The 15,004-nt window shown below is 35.9% G+C and overlaps 1 protein-coding gene across 1 annotated transcript in view; it reads left to right on the plus strand.

Annotated features, from left to right (window-relative positions):
* csmd2 (CUB and Sushi multiple domains 2) overlaps positions 1 to 15,004 on the plus strand; it is a 967,861-nt gene that overhangs the window by 925,134 nt on the left and 27,723 nt on the right. Inside the window, exons 59-61 of the mRNA XM_039739491.1 lie at positions 659 to 841; positions 14,071 to 14,247; positions 14,478 to 14,657. Coding sequence (XP_039595425.1) covers positions 659 to 841; positions 14,071 to 14,247; positions 14,478 to 14,657 — 540 coding nt within the window. The remainder of the gene's footprint in view (positions 1 to 658; positions 842 to 14,070; positions 14,248 to 14,477; positions 14,658 to 15,004) is intronic.

The raw sequence follows: 15,004 nt of genomic DNA on the forward strand, positions 1-15,004 counted from the left end.
TAGACAGACACAAAAAGAACATATGAACACCATGCAGCACTAGCCGAACATGAAATTTGAAACCAGGACATTGGATTAATGAGGCAACACGAATTGCTACCTATTATGCTACCAAGCCACTTTAGAACATGGGTGTAATTTATGATTTTAGTTTTTGATTATTCTTTAACTAGATGGAAACCTTTTATATCAACATATTTGACTGCAATTTATGATTTTAGTTTTTGATTATTCTTTAACTAGATGGAAACCTTTTATATCAACATATTTGACTGCAATTTATATTTCTCAATTGTGATAAATTAAAAAAATATTCATACAAGTTATGTTACACTGTATTTTTCTACACAAATATATTGTAGCTACACTTTGGTAATAAAGATTTCTTTTGAAGCTGTATTTTTTTAAATCACTTAATACTTAAAATGTCAGTGTTTTGTAGATTGCACATATCTTTGCTCAACTGTTTTTTTTCCATATTTAGCAGATCTCTCAATACAGTATCTTGCTTTAAGATGCAGCTTACTTAGCTTACTTTTATATATCATCCAATAAAACCACAAAAAGATTACTGAGAGACAGTATTGGGCAACTCATGATAGCTGTGGTTTTTATTCTCTCTAAAGATTTCTTATTCAGGTACATAATATTTTTTCAGGAGACAGCCTGGGCATGTGTGGTGACCCTGGTGTACCTTCTCACGGGATTCGGCTGGGAGAGGAGTTCTCGGTGGCAAGCACAGTACGGTTCAGCTGTGAACCGGGGTACCTCCTTCGTGGCTCTTCTGAGCGCACCTGTCAAGCCAATGGCTCATGGACCGGAATACAGCCAGAGTGTCATGGTAAAGGATTCAGTTGTTTCTTTTTTTATTCACTGTAAATTGCAATAATAAATCCATTTTATTATGCTTTAATTTTGTAATCAGTGCTATCTGCTCTAAAGTGAAGTCTTTTTGAAAAGATCTTGGTATTTTCTGTTGTTTTTGCTTTTCATTTGCAGAATTATAGCATTAAAAAAAATAGATAAATTTTACCTTTTTTTAAATGCCAAAACTTTAGCTAGCAATCAGTATTGTGAACAGTATATACAGTGCATCGGGAAAATATTCACAGCGCATCACTTTTTCCACATTTTGTTATGTTACAACCTTATTCCAAAATGGATTAAATTCATTTTTTTTCCTCAGAATTCTACACACAACAACCAATAATGACAATGTGAAAAAAGTTTACTTGAGGTTTTTGCAAATTTATTAAAAATAAAAAAACTGAGAACTCATATGTACATCAGTATTCACAGCCTTTGCTCAATACTTTTTCGATGCACCTTTGGAAGCAATTACAGCCTCAAGTCTTTTTCAATATGATGCCACAAGCTTGGCACACATATCTTAGACCAATTTTGCCCAATTCTCTTTGCAGCACCTCTCAAGCTCCATCAGGTTGGATGGGAAGCGCCGGTGCACAGCCATTTTAAGATCTCTCCAGAGATGTTCAATCGGATTCAAGTCTGGAGTCTGGCTGGGCCACTCAAGGACATTCACAGAGTTGTCCTGAAGCCACTCCTTTGATATCTTGGCTGTGTGCTTAAGGTCATTGTCCTGCTGAAAGATGAACCGTCACCCCAGTCTGAGGTCAAGAGCGCTCTGGAGCAGGTTTTCATCCAGGATGTCTCTGTACATTGCTGCAGTCATCTTTCTCTTTATCCTGACTAGTCTCCCAGTTCCTGCCTCTGAAAAACATCCCCACAGCATGATGCTGCCACCACCATGCTTCACTGTAGGGATGATATTGGCTTGGTGATGAGCGGTGCCTGGTTTCCTCCAAACGTGACTCCTGGCATTCATACCAAAGAGTTCAATCTTTGTCTCTTCAGACCAGAGAATTTTGTTTCTCGTGGTCTGAGAGTCCTTCAGGTGCCTTTTGGCAAACTCCAGGCGGGCTGCCATGTGCCTTTTACAAAGGAGTAGTTTCCGTCTGGCCACTCTACCATACAGGCCTGATTGGTGGATTGCTGCAGAGATGGTTGTCCTTCTGGAAGGTTCTCCTCTCTCCACAGAGGACTTCTGGAGCTCTGACAGAGTGACCATCGGGTTCTTGGTCACCTCCCTGACTAAGGCCCTTCTCCCCTGATTACTCAGTTAAGATGACCGGCCAGCTCTAGGAAGAGTCCTGGTGGTTTCAAACATCTTCCACTTACAGATGATGGAGGCCACTGTGCTCATTGGGACCTTCAAAGCAGCATAAATTTTTCTGTAACCTTGCCCAGATTTGTGCCTCGAGACAATCCTGTCTCGGAGGTCTACAGACAATTCCTTTGACTCCATGCTTGGTTTGTGCTCTGACATTCCTGTCAACTGTGCGACCTTATATAGACAGGTGTGTGCCTTTCAAATCATGTCCAATCAACTGAATTTACCACAGGTGGACTCCAAGTAAGATGCAGAAACATCTCAAGGATGATCAGGGGAAACAGGATGGACCTGAGCTCAATTTGGAGCTTCATGGCAAAGGCTGTGAATACTTATGTACATGTGCTTTCTCAATTTTTTTATTTTTAATAAATTTGCAAAAACCTCAAGTAAAATTTTTTCACATTGTCAATATAGGGTGTTGCGTGTAGAATTCTGACGACAAAAATGAATTTAATCCATTTTAGAATAAGGCTGTAACATAACAAAATGTGGAAAAAGAATGTGAATACTTTCCGGATGCACTGTACATGAGGGGCATTTTTTAAAATGACATATCAGCATTATAGACACTAAAATATATATTTTGGGCAAATTAATAATAACTTGCTGATTTTGTTTTATAAATTCAAAGGAGTTCATTGTTTAATTGGCTTAATTTTAGATAATATGAGAAGTTTTAAAATGTGCATATATAAAGCAAAACAAGCAAGTGCTGATTTTTCAGCCTTAAATGTAAACCTTAATTTGACTAATTAATTTACAATGCTTTCTATTAATAATTCATTTACTTCAACAGATAGCCAGAAAAGAAAAGCTAAAGACCAAAATAATTAAGTAAAATTCCATGAGAAACCTCTATTGTTAGGCTGTTTTTTAATCATTTTTCAATCTCTATGAATTAATGACCTTTCATTTACTTACAAATGACCTGCTCTTGTAAAGCTGTCATCAGTAAAGACATCTGTTAAATGAATTAATGATGATAATAATAATGTAGTACCACGAGTGAAATAATAATGACTGAGCAGAGAACATTCATTTAAATTGTAAAGGAGGTGTGTTTACTATTCCTTTATTTTATAGTGCAATGAAATGTATTGCTGAGCATGTGGGCTTGCCACTTCTCTGTAATCAACTTGCATTTGCATTTCTAAAGTGGGGATAAAGCAGGAGGTTATAGTTTAAAAACAGAATTACAAACAAAGTATATAGCATCTCAGCTACTGATTGATTATGGAAGCTTTTCACTTTAGTCAATACTTCATAATATTATACCTAAATGAATTATTTGCAGTGTGATCATATATCGAAGTACAAACAAAGACAATTTTAATAACTAGCTTATACCACTTAAATGAGAATGCGGACTCTTTCATTTATTCATTAAATCAGAATTAATTCATACTCCCTTTATATGTTATTTGACATCCACTCACGTACCCTCCTGCACAAGATTATCCTTCAGACACATAACATTACAGTGACAATCAATGCTCATTTTTAATTACTGAGCACACACCTTTTGACACAAAAGTGCTGATCTTATACTTAGCCATTGAACCAACACAAACTCATTCACCAGATAACCCAATAATCAGCTACACCCACACTTACCTGCTGAATCAGATATACACACACTTCACATCATTAATTAAACTTTTATTCACAGTCTACACACAGTCATTCATCTTTTGAGATAGTAGTTGACACTCTCCTGTAACCTAAATAAATATACTGAACCTAGCAATAAAGCCAGCTATGAAAAAGAGTATATAAAATTGAATATCGACTGATTAATTTATAACTGCATTGGAAGTATACCATTGATCCTCTTTTTGACTAATTTGTTTATTGTGCCAAGAGGCATAGGATGTATCTCTACTACATCTTGCAGAATTATTACTTCTCCACCCTGATCTCCAGCAACTTGAACAATACAACATTTCTTCATGTTTTTCTCAGGATCATATCCAAGATTGGGTTTTGGATGACTTGGCAGCCATCAATTATTATGACTATATACACAGATACATCTCATGGGGACATTCTGCTTCCATTTTTTTTTTTTACCCCAACCCCATGCCTCGATAGCTTCTTCATATAACTTTATGTAAAACTGCTACAGCGTGTAGAAGATATAACTCTGGTCTGCCAGATATTGAAATTGAATGATGAAGGGAGGAGCATTGATAGACTTACTGGTGAAGCTTCACCAATCTAGTGAACGTGGTGAAATGTTCTGAAAATGTCTGAAATCGTTGTGGATTTAAGAAGACATGCCCCTGGTCAAAAATAATCTCAATGTCAGGGGAAATTATTTTAGATACTGGGTTACTTTAATTCTCGTAGTCTGGAATTAAAACATTGCTTTGATCTTTAATGGAAAGTTAAACAACTACACTTTTTGTTCTATCAATTTTAAATATTCAATCTGTATATTAATATGGGAGACACATCACAAGTGTCCAGCCAGTAATTCACACCGAGTATCGCTGCAAATTCAATTTTAAGTTTTCCTTCACAGAGAATTTTGCAGAACAAGTGTAGTTTGATGACCAGTGTAATTTGTGCTATTGACACAAGAAGAGTGTGGTTTAGTGCAAGCGTGGAATAATTTTCCTGCACACATCCCGCATATATCTGTCTGCTATTTATTCTTTATATAAAGTTCTTTAGTGGAAAGAAATCACCAGCCTTCTGTTTGCATTTTTTGAGTTGTGAGAGATGTGTTGTGATTATTTTGGTCATATGATAACCAGTTTGCCAGTTATGATGAGAATCTTGGCAAGACCAAGCTTAAAGATGTGTCAGAGACTAAAGCAATACTCTGTACTTTGCTCTATAGCACTTGAATATGAATATCCTTAGCCTTATTTGTAGGAATCAAGAAAAGGGCAAGTGTAATTGTTAGGTGATGGCAAGTAGCAGGTTCTTTTGTAGTGTTTTTTTCTTGCAGAGAAAACTCAGCAATGTAAATAAGAGTCATAAAATATAACTGATTTTGCTGACTTACTATGGATTATCTGCATTACACAACTGTAAAAAATGTAGATAAATGCAAAACAAGGTGAACAAGGTTTTAGGGAACGATCTCTGAGTATCATGTTCTGTAATTGCGAAATTGAATACAAAGCCAATATTGCTAAACTTCATGCAAAACATAACTGTTGCACTGTTCATCACCTTTTAGTTTGGCGTTGATTCAATTCATAATGTGAAATTACATTGTGAAAGAACAGAAAGATTCTTTCCCTAATTCTGCACTCTTTTCAGCATTCTATACACATACTCCGTCCAGAAGTGGGTGGCTAATATAATCAATGAGCACACTTGTCCAGGTATTCACTTTCAGTCATTATCATTGGGGAAAAAAGCCATTTCAAGTCATTCAAAAGAAGAACTATTCCTCATTTCAAAAGTGTCAAACTACTGTTTGTGAATCAATGGAGTGCTCCCCAGTCCTTCATCTCTTGACATCCATTGTCCCCACTAACTATTCTACAGAAGTGCTAAGAACAGTTTGTAGCTTACGTGTAATTATATAGACGTCATCTTTTTTTTTTTATAATTTTATTGATTTAACTGCAATCACACAACAATCCATACAAATAGATTAATTTTTACAAAAATAGGATTGAAAACAAATCAACTCCTACCCCAGAGAAAGAGAGCATGGCCAGCACAGTAAAACTTAAAGCTAGTAAAAATAAGTAAATATATGAATTAATAAGTACATAAAGATTAATGGAGAAGAAAAAGAAATGGGAAGGGACTCTGCTTCCTCAGTACTTTAAATGCTTATTTTAAAATGTTATTGATTAGATCCTGCCAGGTTTTGGAAAAGTTCTGCACAGACCCTCTTAAGTGCGAATTCGATTTTTTCCAGTTTCAAATAATATAAAACATCAGTTACCCACTGACTTAACAGAGGAGAGTTAGGATTCTTCCAGTTGAGCCAGATAAGTCTACATGCCAATAGTGTAGTAAAGGCAATTACAGTTTGTTTGTCCTTCTCCACTTTAAGCCCACCTGGAAGTACACCAAACACAGCTGTTAATGGGTTAGGAGGGATTGTGACTGTCTGAGAGCAATTTAAACATTTTGGTCCAGAATCATGTTAATTTGGTGCAGGTCCAAAACATGTGACTAAGTGAGGCTGGAACTTGATTGCAGTGTTTGCAGGTTGAATCTTACCCTGGAACCATTTTGGACAATTTTAAACTAGACAGATGTGCTATATAATTTTGAGTTGATGCTTTGCACATATGGAGCTCGAGTGAATTCTCTGCCTTGCTACTTTCTACTCCTTTTCTGAGATGTTGAGTGAGAGATCCTTTTCCCACTGTCCTCTTGGATCTTTGAAAGAGAGGGACTGTAAAATGGTTTCATATATTACAGAAATGCTGTCTGAGTCCTCAAGACTGATCAATATTTTTTCCAGCATAGAGGGAGGTGGGAGGTGAGGAAAATTGGGCAGGTTCTGTTTAACAAAGTTTCTAATTTGAAGGTAGTGAAAGAAATGTCTTGCTGGAAAGTTAAATTCGGAATGTAATTGTTCGTAGGATGCGAAGACATTGTCTATGTACAGATCTCTAAGTGATTTAATCCCAAATGTTTTCCAGATATTAAAAACTGCATACTGTGCTGGACTGGCGCCCTGCCCAAGGTTTTTTTCCTGCCTTGCGCCCTGTGTTGGCTGGGATTGGCTCCAGCAGACCCCCGTGACACAGTAGTTAGGATGTAGCGGGCTGGATAATGGATGGATGGATGGAAAAACTGTATATGTTTGAGAGAGTGGAAAAAAGTGGTTCTCCTGCAGAGGAGCCACAAATAAAAGATTCTCTATCTTAAAATGCCTCCTGTATTGGTTCCATATTCTGAGCGAGTGAAGCACCATTGGGTTGTTAGTATATTGGCAATAACCTGCATTTATTGAGGTACAAAGCAAAGAATATAAAGAAGTACTGCAGGATTTTATTTCCATTGTGGACCAAGCCTGTGTATGTTCATTTAATTGTGTCCATGTCCAGGTTTTTATAGCTTGTATGTTTGCTGCCCAGTAAAAAAAATTGAAAGTTAGGTAGAGCCATGTCACCTTCTGCCTTTGTATGGTCGCTATTTAGATATGTAGATGTTTTGAATTCCAAATAAATGAGGTTATGGTTGAATGTAATTTCTTAAAAAATTATTTATTAATAATTATTGGAATGTTTTGAAATAAAAAGAGAAGCTTAGGAAGGATATTCATCTTAACAATGTTAATTCTTCCAGCTAAAGTTAGATGAAGGGTTGACCATCTGTCCAAGTCTGCTTAATTTTTTCCATACAGACGGTGAAATTTTGTAGATAAAGAGTTTTATGTTTACTTGTGACGTTTACCCCTAAATATTTAAACTGATCTGCAATGATAAAAGGAAAGGTGTCTAATCTAATATTGTGTGCTTAAGAATTCACTGGAAAGAGCACACTTTTTGTCAAATTAATTCTGAGACCAGAAATCTTTTGATATTCTGTTAGTGCTGTTAGGACGACTGCAGACACAGTATTTTGTGAGTCTGATATATACAGTACCATATCATCTGCATGCATTTTCTGTTCAAGGCCTTCTCTGATAATCCCCTTTATCTCATAAGCATTTCGACAGTGAACTGCCATTGGCTCAATGGCGATTGGAAAAAATAGTGGTGACAAGGGGCATCTTTGTCTGGTACCACATTCTAGTTTAAAGTACAGTGGTACCTCGGTATACATCCTTAATCCGTTCCAGATCCTTTGACTTATACCAAACAGGACGTATACCAAATAAATTTTTCCCATAAGAAATAAAGGGAAAATGATGAATCCGTTCCCAAGAAAAAAATCCTGTTGTTATTGGCATATTATACATTGATGGGGTTGTATAAAATAATTTAAACACTGCTTAATACTAAAATACATTAATACAAAAGCAATTAGATGAAATAAATGAAAATTTAACCTCAATTTACTTTTTAATAACATCTTTGTTTTTAACAATCGTAGATACCATCGTTCTTGGCATACAGTATGCTGCAGCCATGTCCCAGATACGCATTCCAACTTCATACATTTCAACAATCAATTCAAATTTACGCAAAAAACACAAAATCACGTGAAAATTCACATAAAGTTATAGTTCGGGTTGTGCATTGAATGCTAGCAACTGGCGTACTGACGCTCTTGAGCAGTCGTGGCTTTGTCTCAAGAGAGGTAAACAAGGGTAGCACGTGGGTTGTTCACGGAATACTAGCAACTGGCATACTGAAGCTCATGGGCAATCGTGGCTTTGTCTCGAGAGAAGTAAACAAGGGTAGTGTGCGGTGTTCTAGCACACGAGTCGCATTCCAAACAAAGGTCATATACCAAGCAAAATTTTTCACGTCCAAAGCGGACGTATACCAAGGTACCACTGTAGTCTGAATTAATGTTGCTTCTGGATTCGTATACAGTAGTTTGATCCATGCAAAAATGTTCGGGCCAAACATGAATTTCTCCAATGTAGTGAAAAGGTAGTTCCATTCAATCATATCAAATGCTTTTTCTGTATCCAAGGATAATATCATCTCTGGGGTGTTTGACTTTGCTGGTGAATATATTACATTAAACAGGCGTCGAAGATTGGAAGCTAAGTGTTGGCCTTTAATAAATCCAGTTTGATCTTGTGATATTACTGAAGGCAGCATTTTCTCCATCCTTCTAGCTAGGACTTTGGATAGTATCTAAACATCATTATTCAAAAGTGAAATTGGTCTGTATGATGCATATTGTAATAAGTCCCTATTTTGTTTAGGAAAGACAGTGATTAATGCTTGTCAAAAAGTTTTTGAGGTAGAATGTTATTGTCTCTAGCTTCTGTGAATATTGCTAATAAAAGGGGAGCTAGCTGAGTGGAGAATTTCTTATAAAATTTGACAGGGTAGCCATTGGGCCCTGCTGATTGCCCACTCTGAAATAACTTAATAGCATCTATTAATTCTGAAAGTGCCAAAAGTTTATCCAGTTCCTCTGCACTAAGAGTATCTTTTTGTAGTATCTGTAATGCATCCAGAAATGCATTAGATTGTGTCTTGTCTTCTTTAAACTCAATAGAATATAAGAACATGTAGTAGTCTCTAAATGTGTGCATTATATTTTTATGGTCAATGATTTCGTCTCCGTTTGTGTTGGTGATTGCTGGGATTATATTGCGAACTTCTTGCTTGTGGATTTGTTGAGTTAAGAGCTTATTAGCTTTCTCTCCATGTTCATAGTAGTGATGTCTTGATTTAAAAATGAGTTGTTCAGTTTCATTAGTTGTCAAGAGGTTGAACTCTGAATGCAGAGCCTGCCTTTTCCTATGAAGAGCCTTACTTGGACACCTGTGTTGTTTATCTATTCAAGTAATTTCTCTGGTTAGCTCTGATACCTTCTTGGTTTCCAATTTATTTCTGTGGGAAAGGTATGAGATAATCTGCCATCTTATGAAGGCCTTCAGGGTTTCCTAGAGTGTTCCTGCAGAGACCTCTGAGAATGTATTTGTCTCTAGAAAAAAGCTGATTTGTTTTGATACAAATTCTGTACAGTTCTCATGTGCTAATAAAAGTGAGTTAAGATGCCATCTGCGAGATGGGTATGTGAGCCATAATGATTTTAGCTCCAAGATCAGAGGGGCATGGTCAGAAATAAATAATATATAAATAATAGCGTCATACTTGCAAGATTTAATCGTAGGCAGGAAATTGTTATCTACAAAGAAATAATCAATTCTTGAGTATCAATGATTCACTGGTGAGCAGAAAGAATATGCTCTTGAGTTTGGGTTTAGAAATCTCCAGGGGTCTGATAGGTTGTGACCAGTTACAAACTGTGTAATTGTCTTTGCAGTATTAGATGTCATCCCCACTGTGACAGGAGACCTATCTAGGTCTGGATTTAAAACACAATTAAAGTCCCCAGCCATTATAATGTTTTGAGTGTTCACACTAGGAATGGATGCAAATACATTTTGCATAAATTCCCTATCATCCACATTGGGTGCATAAACATTTATCAAAATCACTTTACAGTCATCATTTTAACTACTATATCTATGTTCTGAAAATTGAAGATTAAATTAGTAATTTTTGTATTAATTTTCAGAAAGCAGTGTATTTCATTTTAAGAAAGCATAATCTAATAAGGAATTTAAAAGGAATTAATAAGGCGATTACAGGCTCAAACATCATTCAACTGACAGCTACTCTTAACTTGCCAGATTATTTTCATATAAGGGTAAATAATAAGTAAGTGATTTGACTTTGTAAGTGTCCAATTTAGGCAAAAAGTGAATAGGTTATGGTTTCTAGTATTTGTAATTCTTAAGTGACTCTCTCTTGAACATGTCACAACTGAAAGCTGAAAGGGGAAAATCAGGAAATATCAAAAGATCAACTTTGTTTTGAATTTACCCTATAAAACATTCAGAAGTAACTTGTTTGGTACAAAGGGGAAGATTACCAAACATCTTCAGATTTTCAAAGTATGTTCAATGTTAAAGTATTGAAAAAGAAAAATATTAAAATTAAGCTATGTAAACAAAATTAACTTAAATGCTTAGCATTTATGGCATCATGATGTTTCAAAATATTTCTTTGAAATTTTGATCATAGTAAAGTTAATCTTTATTTGTAAGTGGAATTAAGCTCTGATTTTCACTTAGTTGAAAATGTACTTATCAGAATAACCAGCAATAGACCTTTTTACAAGATATCCTGAAGTACAGTAAAAGGGCAGGGGGAAAATTTGGATATAAGATTTTTTGAACAGATTTCCTGCATTCAAAATCATTGTAAACATATAACAAGTTACAGCTGCTTTAAATTATGCTTATGCAATCTTATCAAAAAATGAAATTAGAAAGCAATCCCTACATGCTTGTAAAGGCTTTGAGGAAATCCAGATCTCTGTACTTTAAACATCTTTAAAAATTAAAGCTTACTATGGACACATTTGCAACATCAGAATTGTTCACAACAAATATATTGGAATTTGCCCTCTTTGTGATTTCCTCTATTATTGAAAGTTTTTGACAGTGATGGTTTTCAGGTTTCTAATATTCATTGCAGTTATTCATGCACATATATATGTGACAGACAGGTACTCTGTGTTTAACACCTTACATTTGTTAAAATATAATTCTAAATTGTGCGTGGTGCTGAAGGGTCTAGGCCTGCCTAAGTATAGAGGGAAGAGATTTCTTTTGAAAAGACTTTATTCATTAATTCCTATTGTTTATTTGATTGTGTATGTCCTTTACATTTCATTATTTTTCATTGTAAATTAATTAGGACATGCGGTACAATTTGTAAATAATATAGCTCTTTGTCAATATCACTGATACAGTCATCCGCAATTCAGAGTTTATCTCATAGCCTGATTGGCTAATGCAGCTGTTTCCTTAAGTGATATGGGTCTAAATTAAAAACGGCATAACAAACCATAGAACTTGGTGTGCCGATCCCTGCCACTTTTGACAAAACCCAGTATTTTATCTTGGAATCCTTTGAAGTGATTCTGCATTTTTGCTTCACCTAATTCCATCAACGAGTCTAAAAATGATTCAGTCTTTATTTTATACATTGTGTTTCAAAGCATTTTACCTAATCATTTTTTTAATTCCCTCACAGACAATATGATTCATAAGTAGGTTAAGTGGTTTCCTCCGAGTAACCCTGGGAGTTGAGTTGAGTTGAGATTTGAGCCCTTTGCCTTTTGGATTCAGGTGTAATTGCTGAACCACTAGACCACATTGTCTGTCTCCATTCCAGAAAAGGATTAATGCTCTGCTTTTCAAGGCCCCAGAGATCTGCGTTTATATAGAGTGAGCCAAGAGGTGATTTTAGCAGTTAATTGTATCATTATTTAAGCCTGCTGGCAGAATTTGCTTCTCTGAAGGAATTATTTTAAATTTCCTTTCACCCAGAGTCAATGATTGAGTAGTGGTGGCAGATATATACTTTTCAATAGCTCTTATTGCTAAAGCTTATTTATTTAATTAAACTACAGACACAAAAAAGCATACTTTTAAAGCTTTCCTACTTGTTTACCTTGACATCATCGCATTTAAATTCTGTTTTTCTGCCATGTGGAGCTCAACATTCTTTCTTATGTTTGGTCTCTATTAGTGCCTGGTTAGTACATATTATGTAGTATATTTCAGTCAGCCTCAAAAGCTCATTACAAGTCTTCCTTTCTATATCGTCCTCTGTCTGTCCTACACATCCTACAGTATTTCTTTGTTTTTCATGTCAGACAAACCACATCCAACTCTCCAAATTCAGTTTAATTTGCCCAACCAAGTTGAATGTGCTAGTCATATGAAACTAGCAAAAACAACAATCTTCTCCTTATTCTATGGTTAAAGGAAAAATCAACCCAAAAATTATATTTTTCATGTTATCCCCATGTAGTTCTTCTTTCTCCGATGCAGAATCCTCATCCTCATCTTAGTTCACCTCTGTTATAGCACGTCTTTATGTGAAAACAGCAGTGTCAGATCGGGGGAAGTGTGAATGCAACTGTGAGAATGAAACTGAATAAAAAAAAAAACAAAGCTAACCTTTACAAGTATCATAAATTTACACCATCTGTTACAGACTCAAATCAAATGTATGTTCTCATTCTAAAACAGTAAGAATAAAAGCTGCTCACTTCTCAAAGCGGAGTCGTCCTGGGTCGAACCTGTGAAGTATTGATTACCAGTCAACAGTTGTTACCGTTGTGCTACTGTAGCGGTCATATCAAAAGGGTGTCAATGTTGCACCCTGACATGGGTTCTTTTTCTGCAGTTATATTCTTGAATAGAAACACACTTGTTCTGTTATATTTGTACCTTTTGTGAAAGTGTTTATTTGATATTTGGACTTCAGGCTTCACACATTATACACTTCATGTCTACATTTTGTCAATTATTACTAAAACATGAAAATGTTTCTTGTTTTAACAATGTGTTTCCATAGATTGTTGTAGACACGGAACCCACATGAAATTCATGTGTTCCAAATAACGATATAGCATTAATAAAAGGTGTCATTTTGCTTGACTTCTCACTCTATACAACTCTAAGCAACTGACACGCAGGTAAACAGACTTGAGCTAAGAAAACTGTGCAGCGGTGGGGGGATGTGATAGCAGGCTGCTTGCTGCTTATCGACACATTTACAAGACAAAAGACGCTGATGGAGAGGTGCAAAGAGATTTAAGGTGGGACGGAGTTATGAGTTTTTTATAGGCTTTGGTAATTCAAGTGCTAATTAGCTATCAATCTAAAAAAATTATTTTAAATGGGGTCCTGGCTAACTTTCAGTCCTAGAGACTTAGTTGTGAATCCAACTACTGTGGGGTTTGCATGTTCTTTTGTGTTTCTGGGTGTTTTTCCACACACTCTTTTTTTTTTCTCCCTGCATAAATGATGGGTGTGTTGATAATTATGTTCCAGTATGAGTGAGCGTGTCTAGTAAAGTGCTGGTGTCCTGTCTAGATCTGACTCTTGCCTTATGCCTTAGTAAAGACCCTAACAAATGACATTGTATTGGAATAAGCAGGTTCAGCACATGGATGGATTTTCCAAGTATTTTTCAGGTTGCTAATGAACCATTTTAAATTCTTTATTTCTTTATAATGTTTTGACTTTAGCTGTCCCTTATGCCCTATTTCATATTCCTAGTTCTTTCCTAATATTCCTTCACTTATTAAATTTATCTTTCGTAGACATAACTCTCCTGATTCAATCTTTGTTTTATATTCCTAATTCCTCCCTAGCTAATTTTCATACAGTTGATGTTTTTCCAGTATCCATTGTTAGTTTTTGTTCTGATCTTCTATTTGTTTTCACTTCACAGTTGTGTCATGTGGGAACCCGGGGACACCCAGCAATGCTCGTGTGCTCTTTAATGATGGACTGGTCTTCTCCAGCTCTATCACTTACTCATGTCGTGAGGGTTATTATTCTACTGGTCTGCTAACTCGGCACTGCACTGTCAATGGGACCTGGACAGGACAAACACCAGAGTGCACAGGCAAGGGCTACAAGTAATTTTTCAAAGCTTGCTGTAGTTTCATGCAGCTTCAAAGCCTTGACTCTCACTTTTTCAGGTCACTGCATACAGAGTTTAAACTTAATGAAGGTGAATCAAATCCCTATAGTAACAGATTAAATTGAGCGTAGTAACCCAGTGTCCTTTCTTCTGTTTCAATCTCTGTTAAAATATGCCCCATCACTCATTCTTTTCATTTACTCCCACTCTAGTGATTAATTGTGGTGACCCTGGAATACCTGCCAATGGTATACGACTAGGCAGTGAATTCACCTACAACAAGACCGTGTCTTTCCAGTGCTCCCCAGGCTTCAGCATGGACTCTGATCGTGCTTCTGTGCTTCTTTGCACCAAAGATCGCACCTGGAATGGTACAAAGCCCATCTGCAAAGGTAGTATCCCTTCATCACAACAAATTTGTCATTAAAAAAGGTTTTTAAAATGTTTATAGAAAACAAATATTTAAAGCTGTCATCACAGGTTTTCTGTACAAATAAAAGTATGAAACTCTGTATGAGTGTTGCCATTATTGAGGTCACCAATACATTAAGTAAACTATTAAAGACTGATCACTTACAGGGGAAGAAAAAAAACATATTTTGTATATATAATATCCAGTAAGTGAACATTCTTATGAACAGAGTATCCATAAAAGCTCCTTGCTGTGTAACACACTTGTGATTGTTGACAAAATGAAAATAGCTTCAGTTACCTTTAGGAACCTGTCCATCCGTTAAAG

Source organism: Polypterus senegalus, chromosome 17 (genome assembly GCF_016835505.1).
Source record: "Polypterus senegalus isolate Bchr_013 chromosome 17, ASM1683550v1, whole genome shotgun sequence".
Taxonomy (NCBI): domain Eukaryota; kingdom Metazoa; phylum Chordata; class Cladistia; order Polypteriformes; family Polypteridae; genus Polypterus; species Polypterus senegalus.